Below are 17344 nucleotides of genomic sequence, written 5' to 3' on the forward strand. Positions count from 1 at the left end.
TGGTTTAGCACAGGGCTAAATCGCTGGCTTTGAAAGCAGACCAAGGCAGGCCAGCAGCACGGTTCAATTCTCGTACCAGCCTCCCCGAACAGGCACCGGAATGTGGCGACGAGGGGCTTTTCATAGTAACTTCATTTGATGCCTACTTGTGACAATAAGCAATTTTCATTTCGGGCAGCACGGTAGCATTGTGGATAGCACAATAGCTTCACAGCTCCAGGGTCCCAGGTTCGATTCCTGGCTTGGGTCACTGTCTGTGCGGAGTCTGCACATCCTCCCCGTGTGTGTGTGGGTTTCCTCCGGGTGCTCCGGTCTCCTCCCACAGTCCAAAGATGTGCAGGTTAGGTGGATTGGCCGATAAATTGCCCTTAGTGTCCAAAATTGCCCTTAGTGTTACTGGGTAGAGTTACTGGGTTATGGGGATAGGGTGGAGGTATTGACCTTGGGTAGGGTGCTCTTTCCAAGAGCCGGTGCAGACTCGATGGGCCGAATGGCCTCCTTCTGCACTGTAAATTCCATGATACACACATTCCTGAGCTCCTTGCTGAGCGTACAACCAATCAGCAGCATGTCTTGGCTGGGCTGCAGGCCAGTCATTGAGATGAGCTTGATTTTTATGTGCTGCCTGCCTCCACTCACCCAGATACAGAATAATCACACATTATGATCACTGAACCCTAAAACGTGAAGAATCCAAATTTTATTCCAAACTATTTCCTCTGGTGGGAGAATCGAAAACAGGAGGGTATAATCTTAAAGTTCAGAAATTAAATCAGAGAAAATTTCAAAATGCAGCTTGAAGTACTCAGCAACAATCCATCCAAAAAGGCAACAGATATTGAGTCAATTAAAACTTTCAAAAATTGAGATCAATACATTTTTCTGATGATCACAACAAAAATGGGGCTGGACTTTACACTCCTTGCTGGTGGTACAAAAGTAAAATCCAATGAGTGGCCTGTTCACTGCCTCTTTGTGTGACCCTACCCCCACCACAATTTTACCAGTGGAGATGAGACATCAGGCAGTCAGCCACCAGTAGGTCATTTGAAGATTTTAAGTCGGCAATTAATTCCCACTGAAGGGCTCCATTCGGCCATTGCGCTGTGCAACTTTCAATGAGAGACACTCATGCCAAGTGGCCAACCTGGTAGGTTTCCCTGCATGGGCTAGTGGCAGGCAGTGGGTAAGTTCCATCGAACGGCCTCCAAGGTATAACTGCAACCTCTCCCCTTTCCCCAGCCCTCAGATTCTCCTTCCTCTATGGCCTTTCAAGCACCGAACTCCACACCCCTCCCTGGTGCCAACAATGGTTACCCCATCATCCCCCAAGTGCAGAATCGGCAGTGGCCACCATTCTCAGTCCTGGAGAGCTGCAGATTGTCTGGTAGCTCTCTGAGGATGGATGTAGTTCCCTCATGGGTGAAAGTCCCATGTCCATTCTATTAACACCCATTCTTCACCTGGTCTCCCCCTCTTACCTTTTAGCCAGATGAGAGGGGACAACGGCACCCCATAAAATCCAGCCATGGCTAAAGGCAGGTAATCGTGATTGAGGTGCAGATCAACTATGATCTAATTGAATGGTGGAACAGGTTTGAGGGGTCAAATGGCCTATTCCCTATTCATATGTTTCAACATGTTAAGATCAGGAATTTGCCATCTGGAAAGCCATGGTACAATTCACTCCATTCCATTGCTGAACAGATATGTCCGAGGATCTGGATAGTGAACAACTGGACAGATAAATGTGGTTAATCTTTAAACAAAATTGTGCCATTATTCTCTGGGTGAGAAAATAATCACTCTTAATGAATGGACTACTTGAAGAAGCATCTTGGAAAAAATAAATTATTGGGTCAACAAATTAATGAGATTTTGGACATTCGGGGTTCCAATCTATCCGAGATCATCCTAGCATACATACACATTGTAATGCAACACCAATATACCATTTGGAACAAATGACAGCAGTAGCATTTTCTGCTATTGCTGCTTTTCAACATTATGCCAGCAAAATGCATAATAAAATTAGGGCCCATATTCTTCAGTGCATAAAATGGTGGTTATCAAATTATGTAACTATATTTATAATAATGGTCTTGTCTTTTTCACACATAATACTTTTTGAATATAAATGCTTTCCACGGATGTTGTGGCATAAAAATGATAAACTTAGGGAAAGTAAAGAATAAGTTTGCTTTTAGTAAGGTTTCAACAAAAGGAAAAAAAGAAAGCAGAAACAAATACCATTCAAAATGAACGACGCCCTTTAAATGCTTAATGGTTCCCTTTTGAATCAGTCAGTCTTGCAGATAACCCCTGCATCCTCCGCATGCCCACAGTTAGTCTTTCCCCATCCTGAGAATTTGCATTGAAGAATTGTGTCCTCTGCTCCTGTACAGGCAACATCATCCATCCAGATACGGCCAGTACCTGCAAATAATCAATCCATTCCTTTTAGTGGAAAAATTACCTTTAAAAAAAAATACTCAAAGTAAAATTTCTCTTTACAAAAGTAAAAGTCAATCAGAATAAACTGATACTTTGAGGTAAATAACGTTGATGATGAAAACATATTTTCCAAATTTGTCTTAAATTTAATGCCCGTGTTCAAGTCTGTTATTTGCTAATCTTCCCACAATATTTAATGTTGTTGTTCCTGATTTAAAGTGCTGATAGTTTCTGGGGACAGGAAATATGGCTTTATAGGCTAGATTTAAGAAACTAACATAATTATCCTGATTATGATCAACAATGAAATGAAGTCGTCCGGAATTGTCCAAAATATGCCTCTTTCAGTCTTTTTAGGGGTCACAAGATTTGCACAGTTTCCATGATTTCAGCTTTGGGACAAGTTTTGGTTTCTGAATTTCATTGTGAACATTCTTGTATATTTTTCTGTAAGTAAAGTGGACTGAGAAGGAACTTTTTTAAATTAATTTTTACGGGGTGCGGTCTTTGCACACTGCCTGTCTGCAACTCATTATATGCATGAGTGGATATTATGACATCTCCCCCCCTTTTTAAAAAAAAATAAGTTATGGAACGTGAAGGTATATACATTTGTTGCCCATCCCCAATTGCCTTTGAGAAAGTGGTGGTGAGCTGCCTTTTTGAACCGCTGCAGTCCATGTGGTGTACGTACACCCACTGTGCTATTGGGAAGGGCGTTCCAGTACTTTGACCCAGCAACAGTGAAGGAACAACGATATAGTTCCAAGTAAGGATGGCGAGTGACTTGGAGGGGGACATGCAGTGTTCTCATATATCTACTGCCCTTGCCAGTCTAGATGGTAGTGGTTGTGGATTTGGAAGGTGCTGCCTAGGGAGCCTTGGCGAGTTCCTGCAGTACATCTTGTGTCAGTGATGGGATTAGTGAACTTTTGTGAAAGGGGTGCCAATCAAGTGGACTGCTTTGTCCTGGATGGTGTTGAGCTTCTTGAGTGTTGTTGGAGCTGCACTCATCCAGGCAGGTGGGGAGTATTCCATCACACTCCTGACTTGTGCCTTGTTGATGGAGGACAGGATTTGGGGAAGTCAGAAAGTGAGTTACTCACCACAGGATTTCGAATCTCTGACCTTGCAGCCACAGTATTTATATGGCTAGTCCTGTTCAGTTTCTGGTCAATGGTAACCCCAGGATGTTGATCGTGGGGGATTCAGTGATGGTAATGCATTGAATGTTGATGTGTTAGGCGGGTTGGTTTGACGTTGACTGCAACTGGATGCAGGGAAGCTAGAAACAAATGTCTAACTCCGGAGATGGTCCAACACGGTTTTATTTAAACCAAGAACGGCTGTACATGTTCAGCTGTTGGTTGACACTCTACTAATCCTACTGATGACCTCTTACTGGCTCGACCAGACGTACTAGCTACCACATGGCAATAATGTCCACTGACTTGTGCACTCTGACTGTCTCAGTGTCTGGGTCCTGAAAAGAGCGGGAGTCTTAATGCCCTGTGAGCTTTATAGTGGTGGTGTCTTGTCTGGTGATTGGTTGTTCTGTGTTGTGTGTTCATTGGTCATCCATGTGTCAATCACTGCCTGTCTGCATTTCATTATATAATGAGTGGATATTATGACATCTCCCCCCCTTTTTAAAAAAAAGTTATGGAACGTGAAGGTATATACATGCCTGACTATGTAGAAGTGGTAAGTTAACGAACATATGTACTTGGGAAAGTGTCTATCGTGCAGATACAGAGCAAACTGAACAAAATTTACAAAAGCAAAGTCTATAGATTCAGTCTTTAAGGCGGGCGCCGAATTCTGGTCGATCGCCGCAGAGGTGGAGCAGGAGACGCCGGCACTTGGACAGACGGGATTGCTGGAATTGCGGCGGTGTCATAGACATGGTGTGGACTCGCTGGACCAGATTCAGGAGCTTGCAGGCGCGAGCACAGAGCAGGGACGCCCTGTCAGGCCGAACGATCTCGAATCGTAAAGTTGCCTTGAATTCCTTGTGAGATACCCGTAGCCGACACGATCCACTGGCAGCTATGGCATTGCCATTGTAGTCGAGGAGTTGGCATGCTGGTGGAAGAATGCTAGGCCGGTCACAGATGCTGTCGAGATCTGACTGCGATATGAGGTTCGCAGACGCACCGATGTCCAGTTTAAATCAGATGCGAGCCTGGTTGACTGTGAGGATAGCACACCACTCGTCGTCGGGATCCACACTGAGGATCGAGAGGCGGGTTGCCGGTGCAGTGGGGACCAGCTCGTGTGTGGTTACGATGCCCACCCAATATGGAGATTCGAGGCAATCAGCATCAGGATCCTTTGGGCTGTCGGGATCAGCATTCTGCATGTCTTGCTGTACCGAGCGGATGCTTCTGCACCGTATCTGGGATCACTGGCTGATAATCGGTGGAGCGGACCTGCAGCAGGCCGTGTAATGGCTAGGCTTCCCACAATGTGGGCATCGCCGTCCTTTGGCTGGTCGGCCAACTTATGCACCTGCGCATTAGGGTTCTTGGCCTCGTCGTCCACCCGGCTGTGGCGCATCGGGACCTGGGAAAAGCGCGCGAAACGGCCACTCTCCTCGATACTCAGGCCTTGCATTTTTTCAATGGCCTGCAGTCGTTCTGCCTCGTGGGAGGCCAGTTTTGCAGTTTCCGCCGCCCTGATGTGGGAGTAACGATTCTTGGCATGCTCATGTCCCACGCACGTCTCAATAGTGACGGAGAGAGTTAGCTGTTTTATTTTGAGGAGCTGCTGCTGCTGGGAATCGGAGTGGACCCCGAAAACGATCTGATCCTGGATCATGGAATCAGCCGCCGAGCCGTAATTACATGACTGCGCCAGGATGCGGAGCTGGGTCAGGAAGGACTGAAAAGGTTCATCCTTACCCTGAAGCATCTGTTGAAGATGTACCGTTCAAAGCTCTCCTGCACTTCAAAGTCGCAGTGGCTGTCGAATTTTAGCAGGACCGTTTTAAACTTCGTCTTGTCTTCGCCATCGGCAAACGTAAGCGAGTTATAGATATGGATGGCATGGTCCCCCGCAGTCGAGAGAAATAGCGCGATCTTCCTCGCATCCGATGCTGCCTCGAGGTCGGAGGCCTCGATATACAGGAGGAACTTTTGCTTGAAGATCTTCCAATTGCCGGCGAGGTTGCCGGGGATGCAGAGCTGTGGAGAAGGCTGGATGTTTTCCATGTCGCTGGATGGCCGCTTTCTGATCGTTGCAGAGTTACTCGAGGTAGGTTCGGCAGGATTAATAGCTCTCTGGTACCATGATGTGTTAGGCAGGTTGGTTTGACGTTGACTGCAACTGGATGCAGGGAAGCTAGAAACAAATGTCTGACACCGGAGGTGATCCAACACGGTTTTATTTAAATTAAGAACGGCTGTACATGTTCAGCTGTGGGTTGACACTCTACTAATCCTACTGACGACCTTTTACTGGCTCGACCAGACTTACTAGCTATTACTAGCAATAATGTCCACTGACTTGTGCATTCTGACTGTCACAGTGTCTGGGTCCCAAAAAGAGCGGGCTCTTAATGCCCTGTGGGCTTTATAGTGGTGGTGTCTTGTCTGGTGATTGGTTTTTCTGTGTTGTGAGTTCATTGGGCATCCTATGTGTCAATCGCTGCCTGTCTGCATCTCATTATATACATGAGTGGATATTATGACAAGTGTCATGGTGAGATGGTTTGATTCTCATTGATTGGAGATGGTCATTGATGCGTTAATTGCATGTGAATGTTGAGTTCATTTTTAATTCTAAAAGGACTTGATCAGTAGCAATTTTCATTTGTGATGACATTTAACCCTGAAGTATCAGAATAAGGAAAATTTAATAGCTTAATTTTGATAACTAAATGTTATTGTTCTTGATCCAATGTGCTGGTAACGTCTGGGAACAGTAAACAGAACTTTGCATGTCAGATTTATGACACTAGTATATTTATACAACTAAAAATATAGAATGCTGTACCAAAGGATGGCTTAGAAATCTCATCGTGCTGTGCTTGTTTTTCAGGCATTAAAGGGCAGTATTATTTTTTTTAAATTTAGATTACCCAATACATTTCTTCCAATTACGGGGCAATTTAGTATGGCAATCCACATACCCTGCACATCTTTGTGTTGTGGGGGAAAAACCCAGTGCCAGACACAATGATCCTTCCCTCTCACTGACCACGTGTCCATTCCCCTGCAGGACCTCCATCTGATGGTGCCAACCCAACCCATGCATTCCAAGAGGACATCTCAGAGGAGAGCACTGAGGATGCCATCATTGAGGCATCGCAGCTGTCATAACACCCTCCACTAGTAGTGGACAGGCTTCTGGGGTACTTGTAAACACGGGGAGAATGTGCAAACTCCACACGGACAGTGACCCAGAGCCGGGATGGAACCTGGAACCTCGGTGCCGTGATGCAGCAGTGCTAACCACTGCGCCACTGAGCTGCCCTAAAGGGCAGTATTATAAGGAGATGGTGGCATAGTGGTAATGCCACTGAACTAGTAATCCAAAGACCCAAGCTACTGCTCTGGGGACATGGATGGATAGATGGATATCGCTTATTGTCACGAGTAGGCTTCAATGAAGCTACTTTGAAAAGCCCCTAGTCGCCACATTCCGGCGCCTGTCCGGGGAGGCTGGTACATGGTCTTTAATCCCAGTATGGCAGCTGGTGGAATTTTAATTTGGTGAATGCAACCTGAAATATAGGGCATGAATCTAGATATGAATTATACTGTAAATGTCAGAACCCTTAGGAACATTAACATACAGAGGAATCTGGGCAGGTCCACATTTCCCTAAAAGTGGCAACACAGGTGAACAAGGTGATTAAGAAGGCATGTGGCCTGCTTGACTTCATCAGTCGGGGCATTGAGTACAAGAGTTGGGAAATTATGTTGCAGCTATACAAAACCCTGGTTAGGCCGCATTTGGAATATTGCGTGCAGTTCTGGTCACCACATTATCAGAAGGACGTGGAAGCTTTGGAGAGAAATGTTTCCCGATGCTGACCTGGCGAGACCACCACCAGTCTCTAATGCCAATGTGATGAATGGGTAATGTGCCTTTAAGATCATGCATATAATGTCCCTTTAAGACCGGGTTTGGTACCCTGGGGGACTCCGCCTCCGGCTCCACCTCCCAGGGGCCGGATATAAGGTGACGTCCTGTGGGCGGCGCTCAGTGAGCACTCATCTCTCCGGCTGGCGACGTTCTCTGTTTATTAAAGCCTTCGTTTTACGAATACACTCTCTCGTGTCATAATTGAGGGTATATCAGCCAATTAGGGCCATTAACGATCCCACATTCAGGTTGGAAATGGCTGTCATGCTAGCTGGTTAGCCTGGACCCTGCCCGGCATCTCCCCGCTAATAAGGAGGAGCAGCACTTATCCGATCCTTCCAGGCAAACCCCAGACAGCACACAGCCATGACACCGCACACACCAGCCCCATGACTCGGAGATGCCGACCTGGTCCTTCTGCTGGACGCGGAGGAGCCGTGATGGGCCACCTTGTTCCCCTGAGGGGGTAGGAGGGTCAGCCACAGATCAGCCAATGTCGCCTGGGAGGCTGTGGCAGCTGCCATCAGCGCGGGGTGTGTCACCAGGATGACCGCCACCCAGTGCCAGACACAATGATCCTTCCCTCTCACTGACCACATGTCCATTCCCCTGCAGGATCTCCATCTGATGGAGCCAACCCATCCCCCCCATTCCAAGAGAACCCCTCAGAGGAGAGCACTGAGGTTGCCGCCATTGAGGCATCGCAGCTGTCATCACACCCTCCACAAGTGCAGAGACACAAACCTCTTTGGGTGAAAGTAGTGGACAGGCTTCTGGGGTACAATCTGGTGGGCACCACACAGTCACTGATGCACATCAGGTGGAGGCAGGAACATCCATAGGGAACAGCAGCTGGAGGTCTACCGGATCCCTGGACCCAGCTGGGTCCCAGTCAGATGCCCAGCCTCTGGACAGTTATCCCAGAGCTTATGCAGACATTAGGGTGGGGCCGTGAGATTCAGAGGGGGATGTCAGTGACACTCCAGTGGGTCCATAGCCGATTGGATGGGTTCCTGGCACAGGAGATGGTGCTGGTAATGCATAACACCGAGGCAAACACTGATAGGGTGGTGACTGCAGTGGAAAACCTGGAGCATGCATCAGCACCATGAGTGGTGGTGTCCAAGGCATTGCTCAGTCAGTGACAGCCTTAGCTGAGGGCCTCAACCGCATGTTGCTGGGGGAGACGTGTCTCTGAGGCAGGTGGACCTTGCCGAGGTGCTGCTGATCATGTTCCAGTCTCAGGTGGCCAAGGTGCTCCAGAGCATGTCCCAATCGCTGAGGACCATGTCCCAGACACAGCTGGACATTGGCAAGGCACTGCAGAGCGTGGCCCAGTAACAGAGGGGCATCGGTGAGGCTATCAACACCATGGTGTATCCACCAGGGCTTGCAGAGACAGATGGCTTAGGGGCCTCTGGAGTTCAATCCAGCTGCCCTTCCCTCCATCCCAAGGTGAGTCCCTGGGCCCTACAGACACCGACTGGGAGGAGGGAGCACCGGAGGCCAACCCGGAGCCTCCCTACAGCGAGGCGATGGTGGTCACCAGTTCTCCCATGTCCCTCCTTCCTGACAATGGTACGTCTCGAGGTCAGCAGGCAGAACACAATGGCACGGTGAGGCAAGTGGCCCCAGGACCCCAGAGACGCCCACCAGGTGCAATAAAGGCTACAGGGCGTGGTAAGCAGCAAGCTGCCTCCACCTCTGATGTGCATCCGGGGGACACATCTAGATGTAGCGGCAGAGCAGAGAGGGCTAAGCAGTTTGAGGATCACTGAGAGGGAATTGAGGGTGAGGGAGGGTGACGGCACCACTGGTAACTAGGGAGAGTTAGCGTCACGGTTGTTCACCACTAAAATGCCCGAGACATATGAAGCCTCTGTCACATTATTCTGCACTGTGGGCTGGCCTGCACCCCCCACCCTTGTTGGTGGTGATCCTAGATCTGGGCCCCCCTGAGACATACCATGCGCAGGTGATGGGGGTGAGCGCGCTGTCAGCTGAAAGACAGGAGTCAGACTACAGCATAGATTGAGAAGCACTGGAGCTCAACACACAGCGTGTTATCACCTACTGATATTTTGACCCACTGACAGTGCCAAGGCAGATCCATTACCCTGGAGTGATGTAACACAGAGCCTGGGAGGGTGGGACATGGCGATCGAGGGGGCGGAGGGCAATGGGTGGGTGGGGAAATGATTGGGTGAAGAGGAGAATTGAGAGGGGAGAAGGGGGGACTGTGGGTGGGAAGGGGGAGGGGGTGAGATGAGGGTCAAAGCTACGTCTTATGAGAAGTGGGTGAAGATGAGGGCCTCCCTGGTCCTCCGGGCATGCTGGACTCTCGCCATCGCCCCCTGTCCTCCATCCTCTGGCTACTCCCGCGGGTTCTCCCGGGCTCGTTTTCCAGTCTGTCCTGGTCTGGCCCCTACTCTTCTACCTCACTCGAGGCTGCATGTTCCTCCTCCTTCACCTCCAGCATGTCACCACGCTGCTGTGCCAGGTTGTGGAAGGCACAGCAGACTACCACAAGGTGGGCGACCCTCCAAGGAGTGTACTGCAGTGCACCACCAGAGCAGCTGAGGCCTCAGATCCATGTTTTGAGCAGTCTGACGAACTCATTAGCCAGGTCCAAAGCGAGTGTCCCTCAAAAGCCTCTAGTAATTCTGGGGTATCTCTCGAAGGTGCCGTGGATCTCCGACTGCACCAGGATGTAGCTGTCATGCACTCTCCCTGGGAAGCGGGCACACATGTGCATGGTCCGCAGGTGCTGAGCCCATCACCCCCTAGCCCAGGGATGACCCCCACCAATGGCGGCCAAACTTCCTGAACGGGCATGTTTCCGCACCCCCCTCACCCCGCGGTCTAACCGCTCGTTTGGGTCCGCGCCGGGTGCAATGCGTTCTGTTGGATCATGCCCATAAACGTAGTCTCAGTGATAGTGACCATTAAGCTATCATAAGCTGTCATAAAAATCCATCTGCTTCACTAAGGCCACTTCAGGGAAGGAAATCTGCTGTCCTTCGCTGGTCTGGTCTACATGTGATTCCAGATCACAAAATATGATTGACTCTTAACTGTCCTCTGAAATGGTCTAACAAACCACTCAATTCAAGGACAATCAGGGATGGGGAACAAATGCTGGCCTTAAAGTGATACCTACATTCCCGGAATGAATAAATAAAGCTAAGCTTCCAATATGGTGGGTGGAAAACATGGGTCAGAATTTTACATCCAATGTTTGGCCAGATGCCCGATCTGGAAGCATGTGAAATTGCATGAGGAGATGTCGGATGCACGTTCGACATCAGCGTGCACTTGCATGATATTTCGGTCGGTGCTTGTGCAAGAGTCGGAAGTGCGTCTGCTGACAATCAAGAAGCTAATTTAAATTAATTAAACACCAATTGACCAGAATTTTACGTTGCTAATATGTCTGCCTTTAAGTTTGACGGGCATGCAATTGGCAAGGCGGCCTTTACATTTAAGCTGCAATCTCGATCCAGGGTGAGATGAAAGGTCAGGGCTCATATAAAATTAACAAGTGTATTATGGGTCTGACGTCTGTGTATGACTCTGCTGTCAAGACACTCATTGCATAGCTTTTCCATCAATATTTCATAGAATCATAGAACCTACAGTACAGAAGGAAGCCAATCGGCCCATCGAGTCTGCACTGGCCCTTCGAAAGAGCACCCCACTCAAGCCCACACCTCCACCCTATCCCAGTAACCCCATAACCCAGTAACCCTACCCAACCTTTTTGGACACTAAGGGCAATTTATCATGGCCAGTCCACCGAACCTGCACATCTTTGGACTGTGGGAGGAAAACAGAGCACACTGAGGAAACCCATGCATGCACGGGGAGAACGTGCAGACTCCGCACAGACAGTGACCCAAGCCGGGAATCAAACCTGGGACCCTGGAGCTGTGAAGCAACTGTGCTAACCACAATGCTACCGTGTTGTCACAGGTCAACAGCTGTCTGAGACAGCTCCGCAGCAGCTGTCCCTCTGAGGGAGCACATTGGGAGCACCAGTCCTTACCTCCACCCCCATTTCCTGGAGCCAGGCCTCTTCCCGCCCTCCCCAGCAACGCTTAGCCTTTCACAGTGCATGTTTCATGCTGGCTGGCTGCTAATTGGCCAACCCGCGCAAAATCATGGCTCCGAGTGAGAGCATCTGATGGGCAAAAAATTAAGGTCATGTACTTATTTAAAGCTGATAAATGTTCTCCTGCCACAATGATATAACCATAAAAATAGGTGTCCTGAAAGCATTTGCATAGCAACTTATGCCTATTTGAAACCACACTTACCTGATAATAACTGAAATGTTATCCATGAAATAGATTTTTGTCACTATCCTCTGCAATCTCAGAAGTGGGCTGTAGTGCCACACTGGCTCTATGTTGCCCAGTATCAACAACACCTTGGGCCACACTATTCAGGAAAATAAATAGGTGCTTCCAAACTTCTTAGTGCTTCTCATTCCTAATACTCATGGTTTAGTTTGGCATTCATGTCCCTCATATAATCACCTGGCACTCCTCTCTCCTTCCTACCTAGTTAAGCAGGCATGAACAAAATGGAAGCGATTTTTAACCAGTGAACATTACTTGAGAGACACCAACATCCACAATCTATTCCAGATCTGCAAGAGAAGGAAGTAAACACTGGGATTTGAATCCACAGCTTTGTGACTCATAGGCAAGGGAACAACAACTGATCCACAGCTAACACAAGAATTGAATCACTGAGCACTGAGAGCAGGAATTTACATGGCTGATCGGCAGGCTAGCCTGCTGGTTGTACATTGCGGGAAATTGATGGGAAAGTTTAGGCAGTATGCCCACTACATCTTGCTGTGGGCTCCTTCGGCGTGAGACCCCCTCCACTCCCACCCCTCCATCAGCAGCATCGACAATCATTCTTAATAAGTCATGGCAAAACTACGAAGATATTTATGTCGGATGGTTCATGGTGTTTGGAATCGTGTTCAAAGTCTCAATTAAATGCAGACATCTGTCTTTAATCACAATTTTCTTTGAAGTCTAACAGCCAACAAATATGTAACCTCCGCCCCGACATAGCCATCTGTGTAACAAATGGATGCCTTTTTTTCTAAGGTGAAGTAAATAGTTTTTGACATTTTTAAATAACTCTCACTTGTAATATTTCTTTGGTTTTCTGTTTCAAATAATAAGGAAAATATTTGTAACAGTTCTGCTTAATATGCATGAATAATACTCTTGCTTTCCTCGTTATTGCATATTCTAATTTATTTCAAGCATAAAACCATGGGCTGGATTCTCCATTTCTCAAACTAAGGGCAGGATTCTCCGTCCAGTCGCACCCGTTCTCTGGTGCGGCACACCCCCCGCCGGCAGAGGGATCCTCCGTTCCGGTCTCATTGTGGGTACCCTCACGCTGTCCGGAAACCCATGGACATGAGAGCATTGCAGGTGAAGCAGGGGATCCCGGCCAAAGTGTTGATGCCGGCGCAGAATACATGGAGTTCCACGACAGCAAAGCTGGTGCTGCAGTTGGACCGATTCCGGTACTGGTGAGGGGCTAGCATCTGCACCACATGGAACACAATCCATTCCAATGAGAAATGGTGCGGGATTCGCTGGTTTTGCAATTGACATTAAGGAGGCTGAAAAGCTGCAGCTGCAAAGACAGACTGCACTCCCCACATACACCATCCTGCCCAACAAGATGGCAACAAGACGCGCGATCCCACGCTTCAGAGATGCCGAGCTGGAGACCCTCCTGGAAGCGGTGGAAGAACATAGAACATACAGTGCAGAAGGAGGCCATTCGGCCCAGCGAGTCTGCACCGTCCCACTTCCACCCTATCCCCATAACCCAATAACCCCTCCTAACCTTTTTGGTCACTAAGGGCAATTTATCTTGGCCTATCCACCTAACCTGCACATCTTTGGACTGTGGCAGCAAACTGGAGCACCCGGAGGAAACCCACGCAGACACGGGGAGAACTTACAGACTCCACACAGACAGTGACCCAGCAGGGAATCGAACCTGGGACCCTGGTGCTGTGAAGCCACAGTGCTATCTACTTGTGCTACCGTGCTGCCCTGGAGGACAGGCGGATGACCCTATACCTGGCCCATGAAGGAGGCTGTCAGCCATCGCCGTCGCCGTGCCTGGGTGCAAGTGGCATAGCGGTGAGTACCGTGGGCAACATCACCCAGACCAGCAGCAGTGCTGGAAAAGTCTGCATGACCTTTTCAGGGTAGCCAGGGTGAGTAGGCAGCACTGTGCTCCGGCTGCAGCCCCGTCCCACATACCCGTAACCCAACTCCCTCCCAACCCGGAGGGGGGCCGAACCCCCACCCTGCCCCACATAGCGGTACCCATACTGGCCACCATGGTTGGGTGCACCATGGGTCACTGAGGCCACCAGCTACCCACCCCCTGGGCTGCATGCATCGGACTGTCTAACACTGTCGTTGCCTGTTTTCCACCCCTAGGAGAAGGCCGCCCACAACCATCAGAGTGGGAGAAGACTGGAGGTGGAATGCCGGACTTTCGGCTCTGGACTTGGTCGGTGGCCTGGAGGAAAGGGTGTTAACCGGGATGGAGTTCGGCTGCGGGTGAGGACGTGAGACCCAGCTGGGTTGCGGTTCCCCATGACACATGTGTCAATTGCAACCCCAAATCACCCTCACTCCCACATCAGCCTCACCCTCACCCTCATCCCACACCACCCCTACGCCAACACCACCCTCACCCGCCCTCTTCCTACACCACACCCACCCTAACCACCCTTTTACTCCTACCTACACGCTCACCACCCCCACTCCCTCCGGCCCGCAGTCTAATCAGCCGTCTTGTCTATGTCTTGCAGGACCTGCTGGAGATGGGGAGGGTCCATCTGGTGCCCCCCCCCTGCCCCCAGCTAGTGCTACAATTGGAGCCCCCCGTGAGCTGAGTACTGGCCCTCAGAGCAGCTCGGACACCAGCCCTCCACCCTAAACGCAGGACACCCCGGAGCTCGAGTCTGAGAATGACAGTGATTTCACAACTGTCTCCAAGACCCTCCACCATCCCCGAGACTCTCACCATGGTTGGGCCCTTTAGTGAAGAGGCTCCTGGGACTATCTGGTGCGCACCACACAGCTGATCCGGTAGAGCAGGTGGAAGTAGGAACTTCCGAGGTAGCAGTTGCGGAGTCAGGGACTATATGAGGAGTTGTCGGCGAGCATCCAGCACCTGCAGGTGCAGTTAAAGGAGTCCAACCCCGTGCAGCAGCAGGAGGTGCTGCCGGCCATCTGTGCCACCCAGGCCAACAGCACAATGGCGGCGTCTGCGGAAGAGGCATTGGGGGTGACAGTTTTGGCTACAGATCAGCATGCCCAAGGCCTGGAGCATTCTGTGCAGGCGCTGGCCAAGGCCCAGGACAGGGTTGCTGCCTCACAGGCAATCATGTACGAGAGCCACCTGGAAATCGCAGTGGTACTTCTGAGCATGGCCCAGTCACAGCAGGCCATGGCTGGGAACTTCGGCGGCATTGCCCAAGCACTGGCTGACGTGGTGCAGACAAAGAGGGAGGTGGCCGAGTCCCAGACGGAGATGGAGGTGTCACTTGCTGGTGTGACACAGACCCACAGTCAATGCGTGATGTGGCGCTGTCGCAGATAGAGATGGTCTACTCTCTGTGTTCCATGGCCACGAGTGTGCAGACCGTGGGAAAGACCAGATCAGGCCTCCAGGACTGGAAGTGCCAGGTGGCGGGGGAGCCTCAGGAGATAGCTCCGCTCATACTCCCATCCCATGGAGTAGCCCAGGGGCTATCGGGCACCCCGAGAGAGGAGGTGCTGGGGCCTGTGCCGGTGACTCCCGCAGCACCTTGGACCCCACCTTAGACCCCCCCCCCCCCCATCCCTCCAGTCCCTGGTGCAACTTGTGGGCAGCAGGAAGCACAAGGCAGCACCATGGCACCTGGGACACCCAGCAGCAGCTGGGCCCATCCAAGCACGGGTGCCCCAGAAGATGGCCGCTAACGGAGATGCAGGTCGCAGGACGGGAATCACAACAGGCCACCTCCACTCCTGCTGTACGGGAAAGTTAGACACTAATGAAGGGTACAGTTTAGCTATAGAGGCTAAGGCACAAATCTATATATACGTTGGCATATTGAACACCTGTTCACACTGTTACAACCTGCCTTGGTGCTCTGTCAGGTGGGTATGAGGGGTAGGCTGGTCTGAGTTGGCCAGAGGGGGGTGGAATGGGTGGCCTGAGCTCCCCCCATCCCCGACCATCCCCACCTCCATCACCCCAGCGATTTGATGGGACCGTGTGATGGAATCGCCAGCTCGCATGCAGGAATGACCCAGGTGGACGGTGCAAAGTGGTCCCATGGGCAGGAGTCAGACATCAAATGATGTAGAGCACCAGAGCTCATCGCAGACACCCCAGAGAATACTGGGTCAGGCCTGCTCATGATATGCAAACGGTGTTTACTATATGTGCGTTCCGGAACGCATTGACGCCGCTGTTGAAGTGAAAGTGAATTTTGATTTGGCGCCAAATTGTCGCCCGCCGCAATTTTGGCGTCGGAACCCATTGTCTGCCCAATCACATTTCGCGATTTTGGCGTTAACCAACAGAGAATCCGGCCCATTTGTTCTATTTGTAGAAGAAATAAATTATTGGCGTGATCAGCCTTGTCACACCTGACCCGGTGATGTGGTGAGGCCGTTAAATCTCATGAGAGGCATCTCGCAATATTTGCGGCATTCGGAACGCCTCTCGAGAGCTAATGCAATTTCGCAAGATGTTGCTATCTGGATCCCACCCAGCATTACATATTTAGCAGTTATGCTCCCTTAAATATGTCTGCAGTGCTTTATCCCAAGGCCTGGGAGACCTCGTCATGGCACCATTTAGCACTGATCCTCCCAAACGTGGACCAGGCATAACATCATGTGGACGGGAACTCTAAGGCCACGGGTGGTCGGGCTCTGGGTAGGGTGGTACCCTGGTACTCCCACTGCCACCTTGGCACTGCCACCCTGGTACCATGCAATGACACCTGTCCACCTGCACACCCTGGCAGTGCCACCTTGGCTCGCTCATGCCAGGGATTGGGCCTAGGGGTGCCCTGCCTTTATGAGGTGGGATGGGGGGGGGGGGTGTTGCGGGCCCCCTAACAATTAAGTTGAGGTGCTGAGGGCATCCAGAGACTGTGGTGGGAGGTTGAGAGATTGGGGTGCCATTTGTAAATGCCACCCCAATCTCTCAACCCCCTCCCCACCATGGCTTCCAAACGCCCCCTTCTCTTCCCAGCTAAGCAGTGTAGATAAGTGCTGCCTTGGCGGGGCATCCCTCACTGAGGCCCCAAAAAAACACAGTCCTGTTTGATGGCGGGGTCATTCATGGCGCTGCAGGCTCCGAGAAACACCCCGCTATTTGCGCTCAAAACAGGAATATTTTTTACCGGCAAATCACGCCCTATGTTAATTTTCTTAAATCAAACTGAGAGCTATATACTAACTGTAACTCATTGCATTTGCCCACATGTGCTACATCTACGAACAAATTGGAAACCTGGGATATGAACAGAATATCAGAACTGAAGAATAAGGCAGCACAGTGGCGCAGTGGGTTAGCACTGTGGCCTCATGGCACCGAGGTCCCAAATCCGATCTCAGCTCTGGGTCACTGTACGTGTGGAGTCTCCCCGTGTTTGTGTGGGTTTCACCCCCACAACCTAAAGATGTGCAGGGTAGATGGATTGGCAATGCTAAATTGCCCCTTAATTGGAAAAAAA

General features: G+C 50.4%; 1 protein-coding gene across 1 annotated transcript in view; it reads right to left on the reverse strand.

The window, feature by feature from the left end:
- Positions 1-683: 683 nt before the first annotated feature.
- Positions 684-17344, reverse strand: part of scara5 (scavenger receptor class A, member 5 (putative)) — a 160591-nt gene continuing 143930 nt past the window's right edge. Inside the window, exon 9 of the mRNA XM_038799611.1 lies at positions 684-2436. Coding sequence (XP_038655539.1) covers positions 2300-2436 — 137 coding nt within the window. The 3' untranslated portion in view covers positions 684-2299. The remainder of the gene's footprint in view (positions 2437-17344) is intronic.

This window comes from Scyliorhinus canicula, chromosome 6 (genome assembly GCF_902713615.1).
Source record: "Scyliorhinus canicula chromosome 6, sScyCan1.1, whole genome shotgun sequence".
Taxonomy (NCBI): Eukaryota; Metazoa; Chordata; class Chondrichthyes; order Carcharhiniformes; family Scyliorhinidae; genus Scyliorhinus; species Scyliorhinus canicula.